The following is a 27,726-nucleotide window of genomic DNA, read 5'->3' on the forward strand; positions in this document are numbered from 1 at the left end:
CATCACATGAACTGGGACCATCTTTTCAACTCTTAAGAACTCTAAATATGAAATAAAGAACTGTTAAACAGTTCTGATTATGTCTATCCCGATTTTTTTTTTTTTTTTAAATACTGTAGAAAATCCTGTCTAGCAATACAGGTGTATTTTAAAGATACAAAGAAACACAGAACTTTTTCTTAATTCCAAGTATGACATACTGTTTTCTCTGTCTCCAGTCGCATTTCAATTCTGTTTTGGCTTGAAACTTTTGATACCCTTTAAACTCCTCTTCACAGTACTTCAGGTATCTGACTTCTCTTTCAAAGTAATTAAGTACGTTGGCATGCTGTAAACACAGTGACAAGCAAGGGTCATTACATGCTCAGAGACAGAGATGTCTTGCTCATGATCTGAATGGTATAAATATTTTATCTAAATTGGAAATATAAATATCTCTATTTATCCCAGCAGTTTGCAGCAAAACAATATAAACAACTTCAGGCACAAAAAACCCATAAACTGCCATACTTTGGTACTACACTATCCATTTATTTTATCTGGGATTCTGTGTTTTAGTTTTTATTAGTCTCTTCAACAGCCTGGTATTTTTCAGTGAATACTTCAGTTACAGTGAAAGTAATCTAAATATTAGTGACTGTTTCTTGGTTGGTAATTCTGCACCCTAAAGAGTTTAGTTCCAAACCACAGGTAATCTGTCAGAACCAATGTGTTTCCTCATATCACTCAGCTCCTGCCTTGCTTTGGAGAAGTTATTTTTACTAAAATGAAGCTGCTGACGTGATGTTTTATTGCTATCTATTGCAGCTCTGTGCATGGCAAACCTTTATGGGATGTTTATAAACTATTTAAGTGCCTACATAAACATAAAACTGCAATAACATGGGAAGATGGTTTTGTGATGTAAGAGTAACAGACAAGGCAGCAGGCAGGACTGCTAGACTGACACACTAGCTCAATCTTTGGCTGGGAGGTGGAGGAAAAGAAAAACTGAAAACTGTGTAGAAAAAAAGAGAAATTAAAACTGCTTGCATTGTTCCCATGGCCTTTTGGTACATATAGTTCTTATTTCAAGAGCGTGAATGAGTGGGAATGTTAGTAAGAGTTTTCAAAATGTGCTTTCACTGAACTGGAACCAGGTATGAAGATATGTAAATTGAATTACCAAATTAAAAGGAAAAAAATTAACACAAATGTGGATGAGAAGGTTTAAAGAAAAATGAATTCAGTATATACACATTACTATGCACTCTGAAACATTGTTTTACTGCATGAAAGGTGTCATTTTATGGATGTGGCAGAAAATGCTGACCTCTTAACTGTGTTTCCATGTAGCCAGATTGGAACAGTGGAATTCTGCCAACTGTCACTGAGATTTCCTTCACTTGACTCTTATCTAAGCTCTGTACAAAGCCAGATTGGCTACAGGTGATCTTTAGAGAATATGTCTATAATGATCTCGAATGAACTACCATTATTTGAAGGCATTTTTGTCTAGGCAGACTTGTTTCTGTGTTGGAGTTTTCTGGATAAAGTGTCAAAGATTTAATAAAAATTCTTACTAACCTCATTACTTGAAGGGTGACATAGTGTTTGACAGATTTCCAAAATATGCAGAACTCCAAGATTGTCAGAAACAGCCAGAAAATGCTGCTCTGCTAAAAGATATTTGAAAAAAAAACCATATAAACAATCCAAATTCCAACAACAGTGTGAACCTCCACCCAAAGACAAGCTACAGAGGGTTCCTTTTTTTTTTTTTTGTCTTCTTAGTTTATTGTTCACTGCAGCAAAAAAAAAGCAACCTTATTGCTCTGTTATTTTATTAATCCCTTTAAAGTTTTTCGTTTATCAGACTTTTTTTAATGAAATATTTTCAGTTGCTTTTATGCCATGGTAGAAGACTTAGAACTGATGATCCATTTTTGTATGTACAGTGTTAAATTTGTGGAAGTATGTACTTATGTAAGATCATTTGTAATAAGATTTGTGTGCCTCAGAGTCATGGGCCATTTTGTGAACAGGGCAGCACAATAAAGTGCAATCACCATCCACATACCTGAGGCACTGGAGGGGCTGATGAAAGTGATGATTGATTTAGAGATGTTCTGGAAATAAGATGGCTCATGAGTTTTCTTCAGTAAGTCCCAAATATCTATATTTCCATTGTCTCTGCCAATGAAGAAAACTCCTGGTCTTGTTAAGGACCATTGTCCTGCTGTGTACCTTCCTGCAGAGCAGCTTGACTGAAGGATTGGTCCATTCTTAATTTTTTTTGAAAACAAATAAAAGATAGACCTAACAATCAAACAGTACTATCAATCCACTACTTCAAATCTCCTGTCTTTAGAAAATGCTCAAAATTTAAATGGTCCCATAACAAAAATTATATCAATGGCAAAATTCCTACCACCTGCTGCAGGTTAAAAGGATTGTAGGGAAGTAAAAACCTGGTATCTCACTTCCAGTCTCTTCAGGTAATCTGTCTGCTGTTAAAACCTGTGGTCTGGAGATTTTGTCAGGTGCACCTAACCTGGGTTCCTGCTTGAGACAAACTTAAAAAAAACCCCATGTTTCTTTGTCTTCACATGATGAAAAAACCTTGTCCTTAAATACAAGTTCTTCAGATTTCTTCAGCATGCATTTCCCTAGCAGGAGAAATGAATAGTTGGGAAGCTATGTTTTTTACAAGGTTGGAATTTAAGAAGGTCACTTTACTTCTTCTGTAAAAAGCAAGTTTCCTAAGCTTTATCTAAAATAGTTTTCTGATATGGAGAAGATGAAACTTCTTTGATATCTGTTTTGTTTCTAGGATATGAAACTTCATGACTTACACATTTCTGAAAATACAGTCTCTGAGCCTGTCTTGTATACCTATCACATATGCTTCAGCTGTCTTAAAGTAACTTACTGTAACTCCTTCTTTCCAAATGGCAAACTTCTGGCCTCCAGTGCTTAGAAAGATGTCTTTAAAAAATGGAGATCTCTGGAGAGTGTTGATAGTTTTGGTGTGGAGGGCATATTTCTGGGAGTGCTTCTCACCTAATGGATGAAAAAGGTAGTTGGTTGTTACTAGTGCCTTAGGGATCAAGAAACAAGAGTGCAGGACCTACCACAGGCCTGGAAGATACCAGATATTTTTTTGCTCACAAGGTACAGGAATTTGATTTGCCACAAATCTAGTTACTTCATGATTTGTGCCAATATCTCTGTGCTATTTTGTCATGCCATCCAAAGTGCTTGCCCTTTTGAGGGTATACTGTTAAATCCAGGTGTTATCAGTGAGAGAGACTATTAGAGTGATGAGCAAGAACCTTAAAAAGACAGAGTATAGATAGACTCTGTGTATAAAATAAACAAATATTTTAAAGTTACTGATATATTAAGACTTAATCACGTATTGAGAAACTTGAACTTACTAACTGGTTTTGCTGAATTAATATCAGTTTTCATTTTCCAGTCATAATAAACAATTTCTCCATCCTGTAATGCAAAAAAAATCAAGCAAATGCTAATGTTAGAGCTTGGTGGCTTATTTCAAAGTGACTTATTTTTAAGCTGGGGCTTTTCTTAATTATAACTGTTGATGCAAAGATTATTTTTTGCCTTTTCTTTTATATACCTTTTATATAACTTTTATGTATCCTCAGTATTCTTAGCATGCATACTTGTAATTCCTCCAGTTTGATAGCTTAGCATAGTCCTAGTATTCTGTTAGGCCAGGAGACCAAACATCCTAAAGGTCTTGTAGTAGGAGGCTGGAAAACGCTGGGCTGTCTTGGGAAACCAAGGTCCTCTCTAGAACATATCCTGTAAGCCAGAGATTTGCCCAATCCAGGGGCAAATTTGTTCATGCTGAATAAATTCCTCAGATGGGGGACTATCACACCATCCATCCAGGCCTCCCATTAGGGCATCCTTGTTAGATATGCTCATTTGTAAGGTCTATAAATTGTATAGGCAATCTGTTGTGTGTGCATTGTGGCACATCCCACCTTGGTGAAGTGGTGCACCATAAGAATCCTTATTAAAATACCCAGGAAAAAAACCCTTATCCCTTAACTGTGTCTGGTCCTCAATTTTTAAGGCCAGGGAAAGGCATCTCCATCATTAAATATAATCTGAGTAAATGAAAACCTGAATTTGTAGCCAATGACTGAAAACACAGTAAAGTTTTGCATCCCTGGTTTTCAGTTATGTATTGCCAAAACAGCTTTACTTGCCATGATGTATGGAGGCAGTCCTTCCTGCCAAATTAGGTGCTTGGTTTTGATAGTTCATGCTTTGTTCCAGTATTTGGGGAAAAGGTGACTGGAAGCAAAAAGGTTGCTAGAAGCCTAATTTTCATTTCCATATGAACTCAGAACTGGGAAAGACACGTGAATTTTAGTAGCATAAGGTAGGTATGTAGCAGGCTATGAATAGTTGAGATTTCCTAAAGTGAAATTAAGTTGGGGGGCAAACTGTAGAATGAATGTTTTCACATGACATGTGAGAAAACACTAGAAGAAATTACTAATCTTATATGTTCTGGAATAAGGGAGTACTCTTTGGTTAATAATAGGTGGTTAAGCTCAACATATTTTGGAAATGTCTTCTAATTCTCCTCTTGAAATAAGGATTAATAGTCTATCGAATATGGGAGGTTTATTATTTTTTAAGCATGTAGTTTAAAGTATTAAAGTGGAATTAAAAGGTGACATGTTCTGAGAGATCTTTTTAGTTACACCTGAAGAAAACATGCAAGTCCATACATTTGTGAAAACTCTGTTATTAGCTGTTCAGTCTTTTAGATATCTTGGATTAACATTTTAATTGGTGCTTTAATTGGTACTTACTTCATTTCCAACAAAAAAGTCTGTGGATATATTCTGTAGCACTGCCAGATTTTTGCTTGAAGAAGCACTCATCTCTGTATATGGCTTCTCTTTGATGGGTGCTCTTAGTGCTCTCAGAGATTTTGCCTTCCCTGGGAGACAACAGTTACATCTTCTTGTTACACACTGGAATTTATTAGACCAAGCAAGTCCTTTGTCTTGTAAATGTAGTTTGTGGATAAGGAGAATTTGAAGAGGAGATTTGAAGAAGAGAAAGACTGCCAAGTAAAGCAGTAGCTCTGTAGGTTTACTGTTTCCTGGTGGAGTCTCCCCATTGCTGCAGCCCTGAAGTCAGTGTTTCTTATATCCAGACAATACTTAGGGTAGCACCACCCTGTTCTTTTCCAGTTTTACACAACACCAGCGTCTCCTTGGGAGCTGCCCTTACATGTCACCCATAGCTGCCGCAACCAGGAGCTAACATCTCTGCTCCAGGGAATGGATTATGTTTCTAAAAATAGTTTTCTGTAATAGCTGAAAAGGACATATTGTTTCAGGGATAAAGAGATTGGGTGTGGGATTTGCATGGGCTTTTAAGTGAAACTGGATAGAGTCACTGTGTATATGGAATTGCTCAGTTTGGATTTTTACATGTACATCTCTTTGTGGTCATTACATGTTGGTCACACACAGCATACCACTATAATTAAGAATTCTTTTTCTCCAGATGTGTTTAACTATACAGTATGTTGTTGTTCAGCTTTTATTATGTATATACTGAAATACAAGCTTATTAAAAACATTTTCCCCTGTAAGGTGTAATAAAAATATTACCTGGAGGTTTGTAACGATACTCCAGTTCCCTAAAACTCATTCTGATGGGACCATACTCTGTGTTGTTATCCCTTTCACGCAGATTTATCTGTTCAGAAAGAAGTGCATTTGCTAAACCATTTTGTCAGATCCTTGAGGTACAAGTCTAAATTACTTTCTGCTGTAATGCTTCAGATCTTTGCAGTGTTTGTAATACACCACAAACAGTATCTGCTGCCTCACAGGCATGGAGAAAATGCTCTCTGTGTTACTTTTTTCCTGTAAGAATTTTTCTTTCTTTCTAGCAAAAAAACCCAGTAATCATGCTTTTTCAAAAACATTTCTAACTGCAGGTATTCTGAGCAGCACAGATCAGCATGTCTAAAATTATTAACTTCTTTTTCTTACCTAACATTGTTTTCAGCCTCACTTTTTTCACAAACTGCTATGACTGTTTTCATGAGACTGAATGTTGGTTTGCTAGTAATTATGATTTTGCTGGCCATGACCATGTTCCACTATTTGGGATCCACTGAGATAGCACAGCATCTGAAAAGGCTGACAGGAGCTTACACTATTTACACAACTACTTTTGCACCTACTGCAGTTCTTTAGAAACAGTCATGCTGTTTCTTATTAATTAGCTTTTCAAAATGCATTTTATTGAAGTTTCAAAGGAATGTCGAAGTATTTAACTTCAGAATCAGAAAAAAAAATCACAAGGAAGTTACAATTTGCTGGAAAAAGAGTTGTGAAGCAAAAGATTACGTTCCTATGGAGTTCTGGCCATGTCTACAGTTTGACTCAATCCCCATGTTCTGTATTTGTGGACACTACCTTTATGAGAGGTTTCCAGGAGAGATCTAAATCCTCATCAGAGTCTGGAACATCATGGGGTATGTGAGATCTTTTCTCCTCCTTTATTTTCTCAGATAAAAATTTTTCACGTTGTTCGATGGATGGAATATCCCAAAACAATATTGAGCTGCAAAATAATTGCATAACATATATTGTATAGTGTTTTGGTTTGCAGCTACATGCAATTTTCCTTACATTTTAAAGCTTGAGGTTTTTTTAATCTTTTATCTTCAAGCTTTATATAACAGTAGAGACTGAAAATCAGACAAAGGCTAATAAGGATAATAATTACTTCTTTTGTAAATGATGAAATATATTTCTTTATTCACCCTTTCATCAGTTAATTATACCAAAGCAGCTAGATGGTATTCATACAGTTTGCTTATGGACAGTTATTGGGTGAACTTAATGGCACTGCCTGGGTGAAATTCCTGAAGGCTGTAGCAGATAATTTAGTATCTCAAATTGAAAATCAGTCCAAATTTTTGTGTGTACCAATTAATTTGCTGACATTCAAGGCAAATGGTTCAGCTCATATCTGTCATCCCATTGGAATCTTCAGCCCTCTGATTGTTCCTTTGGTTCTACTCTGGACATTTACCCAAAGGTTTAATGCAGTAAATGAAACTTTCCTCATTGCTGATACCTTTTTCCCTTTTCTAACAGGAGTTGCTCAGGAACCTGTGCTCTTCAAGTATGACATTACAGTGACTTCCCTGTTCTTAACTTCAGATAAATACTTTCAATTTGGAACCCTCATGACTGAGTAGTTAAAATAATTTCTTCTATGTGTATTACTTGCATTACACTGCAAATTTATTAAGAACTGTATTTGCAATCTAACTTCTCATTTAATTTTTCAAAGTCTTCTGTTACTTGATTAGGAAATATAACTTTGCACCATTATAAAATTTTGCTCTCTCTGACCCTCCCTTTGATGTAACTAACAAATACATGACAGTACCCAGCCATGCAACCTTGAAGCCTTAAGCCTTCTGACATCACAAAAGCTTAACATTTATTTCCACTTTTTGCATTCTGCCCCCTTGCTAGTCTTTCACACAGAATAATAACTATCATGACTTTTTGGTCCACAAAAGAGGAGATTCACAAAGAGTAATTCTGCCAGCTAAGTCTCCAAATTTATATAGAGCTTACAATATTTATGTAGAAATAGGCCTTAGAATCAATCTTTCTGAGCATGTCACACATACAAATATAAGTGTGGGGATGCGGCTTTCCAGGGTAACACATGTGTGATCAACACTCTTCTGAAGGGGGTATCCACAGAATATAAACATATATCTGCAAGAGTTTTCAGTTAATAAACTCTTAATGCCATTACTGTGGAGGGTTTAACTGGGCAAGAATGCAAAGTGCTTGTCTTCTGCATATGGAATTTCAGCCACTCAGGATATGCTGATAGGATTCCAGAAATGTGCCAGTGAAATCATGGACTATGCCTCATAAAGTTTTTCAAAGGAAACTGGAAGATGTCTTGTAGAGTATATATTGTATATACCAATCAGGGGAGCAGGTTACAAGCTGCAGATTATTTTCATCTCTGTTTTCAGAAGTACCACCCTTTTGGTTGTCCTGAAAATAACAGTAATAATTATTACAGGGGAAGAAGATGATGAAAGACAAAAATCAAACTCTGATAAGCAAGTACTTTAACACATAAAACAAGCCACTAGAAATTAAGTCACTGTTTCTGCTTGGGTAAGGTTTGAAAATCAGGGCTTATTAATTTGCAGTTATAAAATCAAACTGTTTTACAAATGTGCTTTTCATGAACTGATACCACCTTTGCCTGCTACATACCTAAAATTCTAAATTAATTTAGCAGGATAAATACTTAATGGTACCACTGCAAGTCAGGCCCTCTTTGATTTGCCATATTTGTAACTTTTTTTTATACAGCTTAACCAAAGAGCCAGTAATTGAGAAAATTATCTCCAACAGTTAAGTGTAGTGGGAGTGATGTGTCTTTCCCAAATTTACACCATGGGTCATCTATTTTAAATTATCACTTGGCTAGACCTCACTTTGGGATTGTAGTGGTGCCTTCAAATGTTAATTATTAATAGTTTAATTTGTGTTTGTGTATGTGGGCTTGTGCAGGTTTTATATTATTTATCATTTACTTAGTAGTTATTTGTTTATAACAAATTAATTTTAATTACTTAGGAAAATAAAGGTGTCAGAGGTAACAAGGAATTATAGGCTAATCAAATCTAACTTCCAGTATATAAAAAATGAACATATTTCAGCAAAAACTGTACTTATCAATTATGTGGCAAAATTTCAGCGTTTGTTTGTTTGTTTTTCTTTGTTGTTGTTTTTTTGTTGTTGTTGGGGGTTTGTTTGTTTTTTGTTTAAGCCAAATTAAGCCTACTCTATTTTTCATTCATTATTTTGTCTACCTGGAATCACAATGGTAGTAATGCAGCCAGGCAAAGCTGAATTAGGTTTTGGATGTAACATTGACTAATTTTTCATTATTATGTAATGATAAAACTGCTGATTTTAGGAATTGTGCCATAAAAACTGCTATGTTGTGCAAAGGCTGACATATTCATGTTTATATAACAAAAAGTATGTCCCAGTACATGGTGCTAAATACTGGCAAAATGTCTCCTTTGTCAGTGTTATTTATTAAGCACAGTTTTCTGTATCTGTTATCCCAGATGAACACAAAAACAGCCTTCTGAGCCTAAGCTTTGGCTAAAAAAACCCCACCCAAACAACAAAAACCACAACAATGTTCCGCTATCCAATCCCTTTCTTCATGCTTTACATCTGGTACCAGTTAGTATCCATGACTATTACTCTATAAAATAAAAATGAACAGTGGTATCAGCTGACATTTTATGATATGTGTGTGCCCCTTTTCTCACTTTTCTGGAAATGCCACTAAGGACTGTAGTGTCTGTGAAGTCATAAATATTTTTATCAAAAATTTATTGATATATAATTTCCATAAACCTTTTAAAGATTTTCAGTTTTCTTCTTCTTGGATAGTTTTTCCACTATCATTACTTTGTATTTGACTACATTTGCATTTCAAATTAATTTAGCACCATTTCCAATAGCTTGATAGTAAATCAGCACCCAGTGTTCCTGTTGGATCCTTTCAGTACACACACCATAAGTACTTTGGAACTTTAAAGCCATAATGGATAAAGTAAGTTTTGAGTACAGTTTTTGAGGCAGCATCTAGAAAAATTAAGGTGACTACAATAACACCATTCTTGGGTATCCAGATATTTAGGTAATTAAGTTATTTCTTGGAATTCTTAGTGACAGGCTAGATTGCTCATAGTAGAAATTCAATACATTTTAAGTATGGCAGGCTTACTATAATTTTGAATTATAATTTTCTGTAAAGTTAAGGAAATTTTTTGCAGTATGAACAGATTAATATCAAACTGAGAACACAGCACAGTTGTAAAGCACAATGAACAGGACAGGAGGCAGCAGATTATTAGTATCTACTAAATGTAGTGAGAAATAATGAATACAAGTAATTAACTGGTATTTTCTCTTGAGTTTACATTAGGATTTCTGAGGTAGTAGATTAGAAAAGCAGTAAAAAGAAGTGGATTTTTAAGCTCACCTCAAAGTTACATGGTAGCCAATGTACATCTGTTGCTGGCTTTGTATGACTATATGGTATGGAAGAGGCTGCACAGTGTCTCACCAGAGATGGCTCTGTGCTACTCTGCTGGACATGCCTAGGTGACAGCTAGAAATGTTTTAAGAAAATATATCTAATTGTATTTTCAAAATAAAATAGTAAATCTATGAAAGAATAAAGGTTACTTTGCATTCTCTTAACACTTTTTCATGTATTTCAGATCAGTTCATAAAACTTTCTAGGGGTCTAATACCTTCCATTTGGGAAAAAAAAATAAAAAAAGAAAGCATCAAAACAGGCCTTTGGATATTAAGCTCTAAAAAGAATTCCACATTCCTCCACACACATGCAGGCATCATTAATGTCTCCTCTCCTCTTAGGTCTTTCTTCTGCTTATCCTCTGTCCTTTTCACTGAAACAGTCTTCTCATCTTCCAGGCTGCCTTTTTGCTGTTCATGAACATCTCAAATACTCTCAGTATTGCATTCAGTAACAAACAGTATCTGTATTTGATAGGCTTTTTAAAGGTAGGAGTGGAGGGTATATTGCTGCCCATTGAAAAACAGACTCACTGGAACATAAGTTGCACAAAATTAGTAAATCTGATAATCTGTACTAATCAGGTAGATGATTGGTAGACAATCAGGTACCATGATGATTGTGATAATGTTCTGATTTCATGAACTCATTAGGTTTCTTATCCTTTCTAGTGTTTCATTGCCAAGATTATCTACTCCTCTCTTCTGAGTCAAGATACCTTCACCTGTTTCTCCTCCACAGACATACAGATACACTGCAATATACTCACAACAGAAGCATTTACGGTATTAACAGCTGTTATTTTTTCATAGAATTATAGAATGTTAAGGGGTTGGAGTGGACATTAAAGATCATCTAGTCCTGGCTCCCTAGCCATGAACAGGGACACCTCCCAATAGACCAGGTTGCTCAAGGCCTTATCCAACCTGGTTTTGAACACTGTCAGGGTTGGGGAGTGCATAGTCTCCCTGGGAAACCTGTGCTAGTGTCTCACCACCCTCACAAAGTAAACAATTTCTTCCTAATACCTAACCTACATTTCCCCTCTTTTAATTTTTACCCATTACTCATTGTCCTGTCCCTACAGTTGCAAACCAATAGTCCTTCTCTGGCTTCCCTCTAGATTCCCTTCAGGTACTGGAACGTTGCTCTGAGGCCTTCATGAAACCTTCTCTTTCCCAGGCTGAACAGCCCCAACTTTGTCAGCCTGTCTTTGTAGAGGAGGTGCTGCAGTGCTCTTATCAACTTTGTGGCCCTTCTCTGGACTTGCTCCAACAGTTCAATGTCCTTCTTGTGTTGGGGGCACCAGAGCTGGAGGCAGTGCTCTGGGTGGGATCTAGCCAGGGTAGAGGGGAAGAATCCCCACCCTTGCCTTTCTGGCCACACTGCTTTGGATGCAGCCCAGGATTCAGCTGGTGTTCTGTGCTGCCACTGCTCACAGTGGGAAACCCCTGTACACCACTCTCCAACCATCAGCCCCAGAATTACCTCAGTCACCCTTGCTGCTGCTACTCTTGGCTCATCCTCTGAGGATTCAATAATTTCATCAGCAACAGGCTTTGCACTTTGCAGCTTTCCTTCATGTTTAGAAATATCCCACAGTACAACCTACATACAACATACAATGAGAAATAAGTACATTACAAATTTTACTTGTGTATGTGTATAAATGCACAGTGCATTAATACTCTCTACACTAGATTTTATGAAGTCTTTAAAGTATTTTCTCTTCAGTCTGATGCAATCAGAAGAAAGGTTACATTTGTCTCTAAAAAAAAAGTCTTTACAACTTGACCTATTAATCAGTAGTACAAAGAAGCATCGTGCGGTAATGGCTCAGCTATGGACTAACCAGACATAGCTTCAGTCCAGGAAAACAGAGCTTTAAGACTATGACATCTGTCTTCTGTCTCTGTGTGTTACTATGGATGTTGAGTACATCTCTTCACCCTTATTTTTATACTGGAAGAAAATACAGAAATATGCAATTTTATTTTTAAAGAGCAACAAACCTGTCCATCAACACAGCCACCAGCAATGATGTTTGGATTACTTGGACTGAACTGAAAGCAGTAAATGTCTTCAGGAGCCTTCAACACCAACTAAAGAGAAGAAAAACAAGATAGTTGAGAAATACAGTCACACCATTTGTTTGTTCTCATGTTATTTAAATACTTGGCATATTTAAAAGTCTTGATTAAATACCTGGAGGCAGATAGGGTCAAAAAAACTCAAGATAAGTATAACTGACTGGTGTGGCAATGATTTATTAGAGAGGTTAACTTGCTCTTCATATGAAGGTTGCTCTCTTGCTGACAGTGCTATAATCCCTAATCAAAAGAGAAAATAAATTTTCTCAAAAGAGACAATTCATGTTTCAACACATTGATAATTATTCTAAATGACTTATACCTTCTCAATACAGTGAGAAAAACTCACAAAGCAGGAAAGAAACCCTAAACAAACCAACCATGTTTCTTTCTTTTCAGATCAGCTTTGAGGACACTGCTTTTGTTACTTAACATTAGGTTTTTTTAAAATGAGTTATAGAGCCTATGCATTGGGATAAAACTCCTCTTTTTTTTTGCTTGTGCTCCTCAATGGTGCAATACTGCACCTGAAATGATGTGACAGTCATATAGTCCTGGCCACCCATCATGAAAACAAATCTTTGTAACCCAATTCATTTTCTTGCCCAGGCTGCAGTAGTGGCTAGTACTATGCTGGGAGCAGGGGCATTTATATAGAACTTAATTGTGCCATTAGTTCTGGGTGTGCAGAGCAATAACCCGCAGCAGAGAGCAGGAGCTGACGTTTTGTATGTCCTGTGATGCTCCCTGGCACTCGGCAGAGCCATGTCCTGTTGTGGCTGTGGCATTCCAGTACTAGGTGCTGTGAGAGCCAGGGATAGGCACAAGCACAATGGTATGCAGGGCCATCTGAAGAGTCTGGCACAACAACCCTGCTTCAATGAGCCTCATGGAGGGAAATTTCTCTTGCCTATGACTTCCATTTATACAATAGGGTAAAGGACTTTGCATGACCCATATAAATTCTACAAAAACTTTGTCTGTCTCGTTTTTCATTTTACCTCAAACTGGCAATTCAAACAGGGATACTAAATCAGTTTTGATTTCTTTTTAAATTTGAAAGCTGATGATTTTATGCAAGATGCATATTTTATAGCTGTCATATAATACCCATCATTAAAGACTCAAATCAGTACTGTAAGTGCATTACCATAAATGGTTGGATGCCAGCAAATGCAGCTAATGGTTCTATTCTTGAGATACTGCACATCTGTAAATGATTGGTATGCTTTAAGATAAACATCTGGCTGGCCTTCTTCTTGGTCTTCTGCTAGGGCCTTCCAGTCATCAAAAAAAACATTCATAATTTCATTTTGCTGCAATGCAATTTCCACTCTGTTTTGTGAAAAGAACAATTAACACTTTAATAATCCAGATGTGACTACTCAGTAGTAGAATTACAAATATTTCTGTAAAGAGGTAGCTTCTGTTTTTCACAAAGTTATGATCACATTATTTAAAAAATCAAATATTAAGTTCTCAGTGAAGTATCACTGCAAGGAAACATGCTTCTGTTTAAACAGAAGTAAGTACTGTACCAAGAATTTAACTCAGGTTCTTTGTGGACCAAGTACAGTGCAATTGTCCAATTATTTGTGCAAAAAATGTCATTAAGTAAGACTTGTCCCCCTTAATGGGACATGGATAAGGGCACAATCATAGGTAGAACAGCATCTTTGCTTACTGCACAACCATCTGCTTGAATGGGCAGTGTTTAAAAGATCAGTTTTGCAGTTTTTTTGAAAAATGTATCACTATCAACTTCAGTTCTGATATCTATACAAAGCAACATTATATACCTATAGTATAACAAAAAATAAATATAACATGTCTATATAGCATAGACTTCATAGAAACAAGTATTAAGTTATCATTTGTTAATATTAGAATAATAAAAAATGAAAAATGCATATGAAAACAACAAAAAAAAATTATATTTGACCAGACCAATGATCCATTCAGACAAGAGTACTTGCTTGTATTTTGTATTATTTCTGGTAGTCTTTAAATGTATTGTTTCAATAATTTTACCTTATATGTACTGCTGTAAGAAATTGTTTCAGCTTCTCAGATGACAGACTCTCTGCTTTTGCTTCATTTGACAACTGCCTAGTACAATACTGCGTGGATGCATTTTTTGGATAGGTCCTACACAATTGGAATAAATTTGAATGTAAATATAGAAAACATTTCAAAGACAGAAACCTGTGTAATGTGTAAAATTTAAATATATAGTTTTTATAGAAACTTTTTAGAAAATATTTAAGAAAAAAGATGCAAACAGAGCATCCAATTTTGTTCTGTTAATCAGTTTGTACCTGAGTAACTCCAGAATTTTAGTTGATATAAGAAACAGTGCATAGCTTAATAAATAAGCTGATAAATGTTTTCTCATACTTACCATTTTGTCTGAGTACTAGCTTCTCTTAGTTTTGGAACCATCTGCACCCCCACATCCCTTTCAAGCATTTTAATACTGAAAGTATCATCTTCATAGGCCGTGCATTCAGCATACATGTCTTTGTCATCTGAAGCATTCTTGTCAGTAAATGTAATCGGTGCACCAAACATCCTGCGAACTCGAGAGACCTTGTACTTAATCTGGAAAAGATACATTTCCAAGGCTAGCAGAAAAGAAAGTTTTTGGGAAGCTCATTCTTTAAAATGACTGGATTCATATAATTGTGGAATTGTGGGATTTCAGTGTTGAGCTGACCCATATTTCTGCATTTTGAAATTCTGAAGTGCTCTTATAAATAAACTACATATATAATAGAAAACAAGTTTGTAATTGTTGTAGCAGTTTTGGATTACTGCTAGTAGGACAAGAGAATTACATTTTCTAATTCATCCAATATCAAAACTGCACATTTAATTAAAGGATTGATTTGCAGGAAGCCTTATGTGATACTGAATTAGGCTTTCAAGACCTAACTTTTTAGCTCTTCCCTCTTGGTAGAATTCTCAGCATTGGATGAGGTATTTCAACTTCCCTTGCAGTGCCTAGGGTGAGAAAAGTACTCTGAAGAAAATGCAAACATGTTTGGAGGGGTTTCTTTATGCTGAGAACTAGGAAGGATGAAGAGACATGTCTTGACTTCTGCCCACAAAGAGTGGCACTTGATTTCAGGCAGTAGAGAGGTACTGCTTTGTCTTGGATTCATATCCAGGTACTTTTTCCCAGCACCTCCCACAGAACTGGAAAGAAAAGTAGGCTAAAAATACTTTTGAGTGGACCTTGCCAACAGTGCAGAATACATTCACAGTCCAAGTACTCAACTGAATGACTATGAAATAGCTTTAGAATAATCAGACATCTTTTTAGGTGTAAGCAAGATGTCCATTTGCTGAGAACTATCAGAGAACTATGAGAACTGGCTAACTAACTTAGCCAGTCTTCCCTGAAAAGAGCTACTAAATAAAAATCACTCTTGATGAACACTTAGATGCTTGGAGATGCCCCACATATCACAAGTTAGGTGACAGCTGTGAGTGGATCTAGCTTTTGGACATATAATTATTTTTTTTTTCTCTCTCTGTATATGTATATGTAATCTGTAGATGTAATTAATTAAATATGTCCTCCTGTAAAATCAGCTTGTAATAGCTGTAGCTGCTTAAAAAGTGTTGCATGCTACTTAAATGCCATCCCCATACTGGAACAGTTCATTGAGCTTCATGGAAACAGAGCAATGACTCTGTCATCCAGCCATTTGGTAAATTGAGCAAAGAGTGGCAGAGGTGCCAGTGACCAAAGATGATCAGGACTTTTGAACTTACACCTTAAAAAGTAGTTATGTCCAATGCAGTGATACATGCCTTATGTGCAAGACTTAAAGAGAACAGAGTTCAAAACAAAAGTTTCTGCAGCACTTTCTGCTTTTGTTAAAAGTTTAGTTATTTCTCTATTTCTCTCTGATAGTTTTCTTGAAATATAGGGGGTTTATTTTTATTTGATTGACTAACATCTGTTGATTCTGACCTTTGTATCCCTTTCTTTAACAGATTCTTCTTCAACTTCCTTTTCGCTGCCAAGGGAAACCCAAGGTTTGTGGACTTCCAGAGTTTCTTCTCTATTCTCTTCTTCTGTTTCTTCTGTTTCTTCCTCAGTTACTAAAGACTGTAATATCAAACAGTAAGAAATGGTACTTTTTCAAAAATTTGTTACTGAAATGTAAGTATTAACTAGAAACCCAGTTTTCTGTCTTCACTCACACATTCTTTACTTTTGTGTCAGTGCAGTGAGTCTGGGTATACTGTGCCTCTGGGTAGGGCTGGCTAAGGTCCTGTTCATTTGTGCATTAGAATTTTCCAATAATATTTAACTACTAAAAGAGACTATAGTCTTGAAAGCAAATCATTTTATATAAAAATAAATGATAGTGATTTTTGTCCATTCCCTCTGGCCTGGAACTGCATTTTACTTTTCTTAATTTTTGCTTCTTCTGATTCCCTGATGCTGGATGGCAAATTTATATTGAAAAATTATATAATCTTTCTATAAACATTCTCTTACAGTGCAGCATACAAGTTCTATTTATCTAGAGCTATTTAGAACTCAAGACCATTTTCATGATTTGAAGAATATATTCATAGATACTATGAAAAATAAGTATAATACTTATTTGAAAACGCTCAATATATTTATTGTCTGTTATTTTTATTTCTGAGAGATCAGGGTATTGAGAAAATGAATGCTTATGATAAAAATGCAGCAGTGGGGGTTATACTGTCTCTCTGAAGTAAAATGCAAAAATTTAATTTAGCCCTTCTCAGTAAAAAATATATATTTTTACAGTGATACACATATTTTTCTATGATCAAGTTAACCATGAGAGAAATAATGTGTGCTTAACAATACCATTCATAACATCTTTGTTTGAGACTAGATTCTGAAATATTCAGAGATAGAAAAATGTTTTGGCATACGTGGATTTTACCTTAAGAAAGTTTTCCTTGGCTTCTTCAGAAGCAACCATGTAAAAATTCTGTCCATACTGGAAGTCTGGATCAAAAACTACCAAGAGTTCTTCCCCTGGATATTCCTATTTTAATGGAAAAAAATAATAGAAAACTGAAAACAAATAATACTCCAAACAAACATGAGGTTGTGACTGGAAAAGCTACTACCAATTTAGTATCTCAGGTTAATTTTGTATTCTTAATGGAGAATTTCATGTGCTAATTGAAAGGAATAGATAGGGCTTATTTTGTAATAAAAGTGAGTCTGGGACAAAACTAATCTTTCATATGGACAATTAAACTGAAAAGAAACTGTTTTGATGATTCTCAATGAATAGGCCATGAATTAGGGGAAGCCAAATATTAGGGGAAGCTCTGTCATTTCACAGAATCAAAACTAGTAGTATTTATGTTGCTTTTAGCATATTTTCAATCTGAAGTCAGTAAAAAAATAAATGCATGGCAAGCCATGAGAAACTTTGAGTCAACAATGGTCCACAACCTCTAGCACTCAGGTATTAGAGCATCAGTATGTTTACACAGAGTCAAACAAGAACATACCCTTCTTATTCAAAAGAATTGATACTCTGAGAGTATAAGTCTTAAAGTGAGAATGAAATATGCTACATACTAGGATAACTTTTTTGAGACGGTGGAAATCAGAAGCTTTAGCTCTTGTTTTCACGTCTTGAATTATGTCCTCTTTTCTAATACACTTGAAACAATCTTTTTCTGTGACATCTTCATCAGGTCGGCAATTAAAAATTTCTTGGGTCTTTGCAGTCAAAAGCAAGGGAAAGATTTCTGGGTGGCCTATGAAAAAAAGCAAAATTGCATGATTACTTCAGAGTGTCGTTTAAACATGCATATATACTTTGGTATCTCCATGCCTTTACTGTTTCTAGCATAATGCCTTTGAACCTCTCAGCTTTGTTTTTGGTATTTTTCAAGGCATGAAATAGAAATGATATTTACTTTATTAATCTTTGAAAATACTCTACCCAACATTTTGCACATAATGAATATGATTTCCCTGGTATGAGGGGCTTTTTTTCTTCTTGATCAATAGGTTATTAACAACTTTAGTAAGAAGTCTTTAATGGGTTGGTTTTAATATTTTAAGGGCAAAATCACACAGTTCTGACTTATGAAAGCTTTGAATAAATACCCTGTGGTCCTTCCTTGTAGGGAAGCACCATATTAAGCCAAAGTTTAATGTTGGTGAGGCTTCTCCCAAGTAAGGATGCTTTTCTGATTTCGGACTTTCATCTTGCTCCCATTGAGTTCAGTGTGCAGTAGAGACTACTTCTCACTAATCAAATGAGACTAAAGCAAGCTCACTGAGATTAAAGTCTGAGATTTCTTTTCAGCTTTATTGGAGCTGTTGTTTTCTACACACATGATGTCTGGTAGGTTCATTCATATCAACTCAGAACAAGATATTTCTTATCCTTGTGCTAGCACAGATATCTTCATTGGTTTTGAGAAGGCTGGATGCAGTTAGGTGACCTGTTGACTGTGTTTTGCTAACACTCAATCTGAGAATAATATACAGTGTTTCTTATTGTGTGTCCCAGCTGTATGTGAGTAAGGCTGAATGTATGTAATGCTGGTCTTTCTCATGTTCCATGTTCGGTCTCCAGCTTGCATTACAGCTCTAAGTGGCTAAGATCACTCTAGGCCCAGCTAGTTAATCCTGCTCCTGAGACTCCTCCGTTTCTATACTGCCCTGCTAGCAGACTCATGCTCTGTCTCAGCTGCCCTAGTAAGAGCATTCCTCATGAAGGCCACTACATGCTTGCCTGAGAAGGTTAGCAGATGTTCATCTTTTTGGTGAACTGGAAACTAGAAGACTTAGGGATGTGCATACTGTGTACTGGTTTTCTGTACTGAAATGTGCTGGGTGTTGTGATAATAGCTGATACTTTCTGTTTCAGTCTCTTTACTTAGTTTAAAATAGTATTTTATCTTAATTCCCAGCACCTGTGGGGTTTTTTGTCTTTGTGCATGCCTTGAAGATAAGTTGACATACCTCAAATGATGATTGTGACTAGCTGTGTCAGCATGTTTTGAGAAGTCATCTCTAATCTAAGCCAACAAGGACTAACAAAATGATAAATCCTCCTTAATCTCTGCACAATCCTATCGCATAATTCATTATGCTTGATGAATCTGACATTTATCCTTTAAAATCTTTCAGAGCTGCAACTCCACTGCATCTGTTCTGCCATAGTCATCACTAAAATTAATGGCATGCCTGATGTTTCTGGTGCATAGTATCCAGCTCTGTTCCAAGTATGGATTACTTGGTGTCCACTAGTTCTTTCATAGCACATACAATCTGTTTGTAGCACGCACAGGCCATTAGTTCACTTTCATCACAAGCTGTAATCAATATTGCATGATTTTCCTTTTTGATGTCTTGGAAAGTTCCAGGATTTCTGCATGGATGCTTCCAAAAAATACAAAATCATAGGGATGTGGATTGGGAAAAACCTCCAACTCATCTGGTCCAAACTCACTGTTGCAAACACCAGACCTCAAAATTCCCAGCCAGGGGTGATGGTTGTTTTTAGACACTATTATCTGTAACAATAAGCTTTTATGCTACTGTTTTTAAAATGCTGAATCATGTATAAAACCTTGTGCACAAATGCTAATGCTGAAAAAATCCTTTTAAAGAGATGTAGGTTTCACTGCCAAATGAAACAAGCATGAAATTTAAACAAAAATACAATGGACATCACTACAAGAGGAAACAGAATAAGACAGATACTCTAACTGCATTTTTTCCAATGCTCTCTTGTTATAAGCCCAAGTTAAAAACAAAGTAATGATCAGAATTAAAATTACACCTTTCAGTCTAAAGAACTAAAATTCTATATTGCAGAATATTATTTTTAACAGAATCTATAGTATAAAAATATATACTGATACTAGAGTTCTTACATTATAAACATTTTTATTGAATGCTTTTTTCCAGTAAAAAGTGTGTAACGTCTGATAATAGGCTTCACATTGCTCTTCTGTTAGTAAATTGTACCTGTATCATTTGTAGCAGCCAGCAGCTCTTAGTGCTACGAGAACTTCACAAAAGACAAGAAACTCTAAGGAAGAAGTAAAGAACATTTGCAGGCCTAAGGAATGAGTGCATGGAGTTTAAATCTTGCACAGGCAGTGTCTGCTTACACCAGTGTTATTTTCCTACTTTCAGCAACTGGTTCCTAGCAGTAGTTCAGCTGTTAGAGCTCTAACCTTATTTGCCAGTAGGTGGAGGTACAATTCTCTCTTACTACCTGTCTCCTGGAACATTGAAAATACATTTTTTAAAGTACCACTTTAATCATCTGTGGGATCACTTCTTGTGCATTTTCATTAACTGCAGCTTAGCCATTTTGGTGATGCTAACCAGAGAACAATTTTCACCCAGTGCTCAGAGGATTATGGAGGAAAACAAGTGATTTACATTTTCTTATAAAATTAGCTAGTTTTTGTATTCCTTGTTTGCCACACTGTTTTAACTTTAAACAATAAATGCTGTATTGTTAAAAGCCAACTAATAAGAACCCTTTGGATCGTTCCTGTAAACCATAGATAAATTTTATTTTGATATCAATTTAAGTTATACCTGAGGAATAATTGCACAAATTGGGTCAGAAGAAAATACAACCACAAATATGGAAAATAAAATAACATTGGAAATAATTGGGTGTCTAAGAAAAACAGAATATATTTAAATTTGGATAATTGCATACTTTTAGCCCTTAACTATGGCCATGCTTAAAACTGAACTTGCACATAAGCCAGATTGTGACTTTTAAATGGATAATTTTTCCCCTACAAAAATATATTATAAACATATTATAAATATATAATAAAAATATGCTAATCAATATCTGTTGGTATCCATGATTAAAAAACACAAGTGATGTGCTAAAATAATTTTCTCATAAAATTTAATAATGGTTTGACAAAGAGCAAAGATTAATGAGTTTTTTAAAATCATGTTTTACTTTTAATTGCTGAACTATTTCTAAATACAAAGAACCCTATAATTCTGTTATGATGATTTTTATTTCCCCTTATACCAAATCCTCTCAAACCAAGAAAAAAACCTCCTCTACAAACCCATACTTGTTTCCTGCTGCACTGCCTCCTACTCAGAGCCACTGTAATCACTGTGATAGCTGCATTTCTAAATGGTTTATATTTTTTCATTAAAATATCATTAAATATATTCTATATTTTTCATAAAAACAATATTTTTATTCATTAAAAGTATTTTCTTTTTATTCCCTGCATTAATAACACTGAAGCTTCAAAATGCTTTGACTATTCCAGAACTACTACTTTAAAACTCAATCATCATAATACTTACCTATACTGGCCATAGAAAGATCAACTTCCTTCTTTTTACCTGAAATATAATGACATGATGTTATCAGTAGTGTTGGTTACATAACTATAATGAGTAATTTTACCTCTCTAAGATATTTATATAAAATAGCATATTCTAATTGATCTCACTTTTTTTAATGCATGAGGCCAAAATAATTAAGGTAGATCTCATGTAAGCCCAGATTGCTGTTTGTTTCATTGTTGCTATACCTTACATATAAAGCTGTGCTCCTTTTCCTGTTCATGATTCCTTAGCTTTGTTTTACCTTTTTGTTTCTTTGTCGATGTTTTTGAACCTTTCATGGTGGTCTTCCTGGATTTGAGGCTTTCTGATATTTTTTTCCGATTTCTCTAAAGAAAGATACATATCATCACTTATTTTAAATAGACAACAGAATGCACCATGTATGAGTGGAAATTTGGTACATGACTTTATGTAGCTTATCATTACAGTAATATTTTCATATGCAGCTAAAGGTATGTTTCATAGTTTTAAATCATAAGCTGTGTTTTCATATCACATGAAAAACTTATTTTGTCCAGGGTATTTGAAAATGAGCGCTGACTTTCCACAATAGTGACAGGTTAAATTAGGATAGAGGTTTCCCTTCATGAAAGCTAAGGACCTGGGATAAAGTGGGAAGAGCATGGGTGAAAATTCACTAGTTATAAATGTTTGTCCCAATGTCTGTAAGTGTAAATCACTACTCAGATGCACAAAGCATTTCTATTTCCAGGGGTTTTTTTCAGTGTAGCTCTGTGGAGGACAAACTCAGGAAGATGTATGCCTAGTTAAATGTAGCAACCACACAGCAGGAGATGATACTGTATAGAAGTCTACTCCTGTTCCATTTGCTCTCCTTCATCCCAATATCTGGAGAAAGGATTAGAACAGTAGTGCAGGAAAGTCTCGGTTCCATGGCAAGGAGAAATGCTGTTCAGCCTGCCCGCTGCTCAGGCTGGACAGCACCATCATGTGGGAGGAGCTCACATAGCAGCCGGTGGAAGAACTAAATCAGGATGGCCCAAATTCTCTTGCAAGTGTTAAAATAGTTTGATGATAGTATTGAAGAGGCAGAGGCGTTCAGATGGGATGAGGACTCTGGGGCTCTCACTTTGTTTGTGTCCTCCCTCTTCCATGATCACGCTTTTTAAGGCTGTAAACTGCCTGGGAGTTTTTTTAAATGTCTACAGAGTACCTACAGTATTTGGGTGCTATTACAATTTTACTGCTAACAAGAGGAAAGTAGATGAAGATAAGACAAAAAGAGATGGCACCTTTAAGAATGCTGGCATGACATAACTCTTTCTGATGATCTCTTACAGGAGCTATAGCCTGTCTGCCTGTGCATGTGATCAGCACATTTTCTGTCAAGATACATAAGGTGAAAAGATGAGTTTATAAAATAAATGTTCTGTCCTGAGGGTTTGCTTATGAACAGCCTAAAAATAGTGAGTGCTAAAACAAACATGCTGTGGCCTGTGTATTTGCAATTTCAGTGGCATAGCCAGACTGAGAAACAGTGTCTTACTGTTTTGTAACACAGTCCTCAAATACTCTAGAAACAAGCAATATAATCTTAGCTTCTGATCTAAATTTTAGTATGAAGATGACCACTGATGGCAAGATATAGGTCATGGATTATAGCCTGATGGAATAGCTGAGGTTTGGGGTACATGTTGGCCTCCCATGAGCTCAAGGTAAATTTCAGTTGACTTTAATGTGAGCAGAGTCTGACATTCTTATTACAGTTATACATTTTAATTTTTCACTCCAATCAAAGTAAAAAAGTATACTCTATAAATCCTCAGACTCTTTTCTGTATCATACTGCATCTTGCAGATCACAGATGGTAGGCTGCACCTATTATATGTTAGTGTATTTTATTTCTCTCTTGTTTTGTCTCTCTTGATTATGGCAAATGCAGTCCCCTCCATTAATCTGTCTGATTAATTTAATTGAATCTTCTGCTTCTTCCAAAAATAAATAATGATACCAATGCAAAGAAAATTAATGTTTCAGAATTCTGAAACTTTTGCTGTGCATGGGATGATGTTTTTATCCCCCTCCCTAAATAATATATAATGAATCTAAGGAGAAAGTTGGGAGTTTTTTCTGCCCTCATTCTCCCAGTATTTTTGTCAAATACAGGAGTAGAAACACTGTTAACATAGTTCTGTGTAAAAGTCAATGTATTTATATATAAATATATAAATATATTTTTATATATATGTATTTCTTATCTATTTTCATATATATGTATAATCTTTGAAAGGAGACTGTGCAATATGCTTGGCTTATAGTTCTGAAACACTTAGGCCTACCTCACTGAGAGTGCATATCAATTCAGATGGCCAAAAGAGATTGATTTTTCCTTATTTAAAAAGGAAAGCTGCGCAAAGCTGTTTCTTATCTATATTCTTGTGTATTTTACATATAAAAATTGTAACCCATGTTGTAAATTGGTTCTGTGACTATTCTAATTTGAAACCAACCTTTATGCCTCTGTATAAGAGAGACAGCCCTCCAGGAGAGGAGGTGAGGGCAGCTGTTGTAGTAATTAGTTGAAGGACAGTATGAACCATCTCAGATATATTCCAGTCACAATGTCTTACTTCACCATTTCATAATTATGCACTGCAACAAAACTAGTTTGGAAATTTTGAGTGAGTTCCTCTGAGTATCCTAAACTCGAAGTCACATGAATGGAGGATACATTGAGAAGGCTGACATAAGTCACATCCTATGTTTAGTAAAATAACTCACAAATAAACACAAGTATATTTTACCTATAAAAACAGTTAAAACTCTTGGAAATGGCGTCCCAGTAATCAGTTCCTCCTCCTTCACTGAAAGGATGAGGTATGGAGGTAGATGCAGCACTATAGAGAGAAGGGCTGTGCTGGTGATGCTGGTGTCAGTGCCTGGTGCATTTGTTAATGCAAAAAGTGCCCTTGCTCAAGGATTGCAGATGGATAGAGCAGTCAGTGGGACTGTTCCCGCTTCCCTCTGGGATGCACAGGACCTCCCAGCTGGAAAGCAGATAGAAAATGACAAACTATTTATCTCCTTTTCAATATGCCCAATACCCTATCATGCCTGCCCTCTGTCATCCTGTGGCCATATGATTGTCAGTGGTCAGGAAACAGGGAAGGCCTGCAGAGAAAGCAAAGACAGAGCTTCCAGAAACTTCTCTGGAAGCATAACCAGGCCCAAGCTTCTACCAAAAGTTGGTTTTTACACAGGAATATGGTAACCTCCAGGTGCTCACTTCAGGAAACACACACACATACACTGAGAACTTTCAAATATGTATTGAAGAGCAGCATTTTGTACATCACCTCTTCCAAACAAGTATAAAAGAACAAAAGTCACAATATGTAAGTTAAAGACGCTATTTTCAGCAGTTTCTTCTTAGTTTGGGGGTTTGGTTTTTTTCCCCCCTATGTTTTTATGCAAAATACTAAATGCTGTCAAGAAAGCCATGAAAAAAACCAGTCCATATTAGTGAACCGTCTGAAAATGTGACCAAAATAATTAATTTTTAATCGATTTCCTAAGGTCCTATTCCCTTAGGAATACTTCTATACTGCTTATTTAAAAAGGACTTGTCAGGGCATACACAAATGTATTATGCCTTTCCATTATGTTTATAAAAAAATCATGATTCTATGATTGAAAAGAGGTTGGAAACAACATTTAAATTAACATAATTTGAAAATTTTAAGAGTGGAAAATCTACATAAAATTGCAGCCTTTGAAAATCAGTTGTCATGAATACTGTAATGTATTTTATTTTTAAAAAGTAAGTAATATTTAGATTTCATTAATTATGTTCAGTCTAATTTTTCAGCAGTTTTTCATTTGAGCACAGTGTTACATTATGTAATTGCTAAAATCTGGGTAAATATTTGACAACTCTGTTTGATATTTTATAGCCAAGTTTGTTTACAGATGGCTCTAATATTTTGAACATTAGGCTTAAGAGAAAAAATAAGATCAGAGTGTTCTCCTAATTATTTAATGTACTGAAACATTTACAGCGATAAACAAATCCATGAAGTTGCTAGGTACTGCAAAAGGCAAAAACTAATTAGCTATCAATTCTACCAAAAAACCTGTCTGATTTGAGGACACAGAATGATTCATTAGTTGCCTAATTGAATGATTTAAGGTCAAGTTTGTGTGCATTATTGTTTTAGGGCAGTAATTTATTATAATTTGGAATGACGGAAGAATTAGATGCATGCCCATTTTACAAAAGCACTACAAGGAATGGATCAAAACCACGTGCTAATTGCTTTTTTGTTCTATCTCTAGAAAGCTAAAAAACACATTTCCATTGGTAAACATTTAGGAACATGCTAAAAATACCATCTTGAAAATTACTTTGTCTCTCCAAAAATTAATGTGCAATGTTGCCTTTAATTAAATTTATTCTATTTTGCTCCATGCAAAGAGCAAGTAATATAAAATTATTAAAAATTATTAATAATCCTTGTGCATATTTGGACACAATTTCATTGTTAAAATTGTAGGGAGTAAAGCTGAAGTTTTGGCAACTGCCAAATCAATTTGAATGTATCTGGTTTCATACTTATAACTATTCATTATATCAGGCTTACTTGAACCTGGTGTTGATTTTGTTATTTGATGGAAACCAGTAGGTGTAGTTACAGTATCTGGAATGGTAAGTGCAATGGGTATAAAATTAGGTTAAGAATTAATAAGAAAGCCATAGGAGAACAAAATGGAAAACTTCATTCTAATGTCGGTTAATATTGTATTCTGATTCTCTTTTCTTTCTTTCTTTTACTCAAAAAGAAACTGATAAAAACTGGAAAAGGTATAACAAGGATGATTGAAGACACAGAACATATTTTGTACTGGGAATAAACTAGGATTATTTTTAGCCTGAAAATGATAGAAGTTGGTGAAATCACAAGAGACATAGAGAAAGTGACCAGGAGATGCTGATTCACGGTCCTAACACGAGATCGAGCTGGCATCACATGAGCTTACGGATGTGGAACAAACAACTGGGAACAAACAACAGGACTGCAGAAGTGTTTTATTGCACAATAAGTGCATGAACTATGGAATATACTGCCTGTGGACAGGACAGCTGCCAGAAGCACACGATTTTAGAACGTAACAGGGCAAACTGACAGATGAAAAACTGAGGGCAACTAAAAATAATGATAATACATTTAGCTATAGAAATTAATCCACAAATCCAAAAATTAAAAAAAAAAAAAAGCAAGTGCAAAGAGTGGAAATATGGCTTTAGTGTTATCTTGCCCAGACAGAACTTCTGGTACGAGCAAGTACAACTGGTCTAAACTATTAAAATAGTGTAACAATTTGGGTGGTACTTAAAAAGTTACTAAGTATAATATGGAAGTTGTCATAACACGGTCCTGTCAGGAACAGTAACATATGTTGCATTGTCACGACTTTTGAAACATTAATGCTATATTGTAAAAATTGACATTAGATTACAGTTCTTTAAGCAGAGGTAAGAAAAACAACCATCTCTTTGGAGACTGAGGATGGGTGTGTGTGTTTGCGGGGGTCTGCAGGGCTGCGGCGGGGCTGGGCAGTGTTGGCAGGCCCGCTCCAGTCCCCGGCACAGCCCCTCACGGCACGGAGGAAGGCGCTGCCTCGGGCCCGCGGGCAGTGCGGCGGGAAGAGGCGGCGGAGGCGGCTCCGCCGCAGGGGCAGCCCTGATGCCGGCTGCTGCCCGAGTGGTCTCGGGTCGGGAATCTTTCACCGCTTCCACAGCGCTGCCGGGTCCCCTTCGTGCCCTTTGTCCCTACCTGTGCGGCCGCGGCCCTGCGCGTCCCCGGCGGCGCGAGGTTGTCAGGGCGATGGGGGTAGCCGTGATTGACGGCTCGGCCAGGCAATCAGCGCCCTGCTCTGCAAACCCGCCCCCGCAGCGGCAGCTTGCAGGGCCGCCCCAGACAAGAACTACTCGTCCCAGCATGCCGTGCGCGGGAAAAGTGCTGCCAGGCGGGACTCTGGGGCGCGGTGCATGATGGGGTCTGTAGGCGACAGGCGGCAGCAATTCCTTCAGCAGCCGGGTCAGCCGCGCACCCCAGTCCAGGC

At 36.2% G+C, this 27,726-nt stretch overlaps 1 protein-coding gene across 2 annotated transcripts; it reads right to left on the reverse strand.

Moving 5' to 3' along the window:
• Positions 1-27,657, reverse strand: WDR63 (WD repeat domain 63). Of its 2 annotated transcripts, none has more exons than XM_015636233.2 (22): positions 24,408-24,753; positions 21,884-21,968; positions 21,598-21,636; positions 17,851-18,032; positions 17,198-17,302; positions 16,240-16,377; positions 14,659-14,858; positions 14,289-14,405; positions 13,408-13,592; positions 12,373-12,497; positions 12,180-12,269; positions 11,656-11,775; positions 10,108-10,236; positions 8,011-8,084; positions 6,468-6,615; positions 5,652-5,739; positions 4,839-4,969; positions 3,420-3,483; positions 2,912-3,042; positions 2,060-2,264; positions 1,567-1,658; positions 1-328 (listed from the first exon to the last, which is right to left on the reverse strand). In XM_015636233.2, exons 2-22 carry the CDS (start codon positions 21,918-21,920, stop codon positions 149-151), a joined length of 2,580 nt encoding a protein of 859 aa, XP_015491719.1. In that variant the 5' UTR covers positions 21,921-21,968; positions 24,408-24,753; the 3' UTR covers positions 1-148. The 2 variants fall into 2 exon arrangements, with proteins under 2 accessions (XP_015491719.1, XP_015491718.1); XM_015636232.2 differs by lacking the exon at positions 24,408-24,753 and adding an exon at positions 27,438-27,657 and having other exon boundaries at positions 2-328.
• Positions 27,658-27,726: the final 69 nt, after the last annotated feature.

This window comes from Parus major, chromosome 8 (assembly GCF_001522545.3).
Source record: "Parus major isolate Abel chromosome 8, Parus_major1.1, whole genome shotgun sequence".
Classification (NCBI taxonomy): domain Eukaryota; kingdom Metazoa; phylum Chordata; class Aves; order Passeriformes; family Paridae; genus Parus; species Parus major.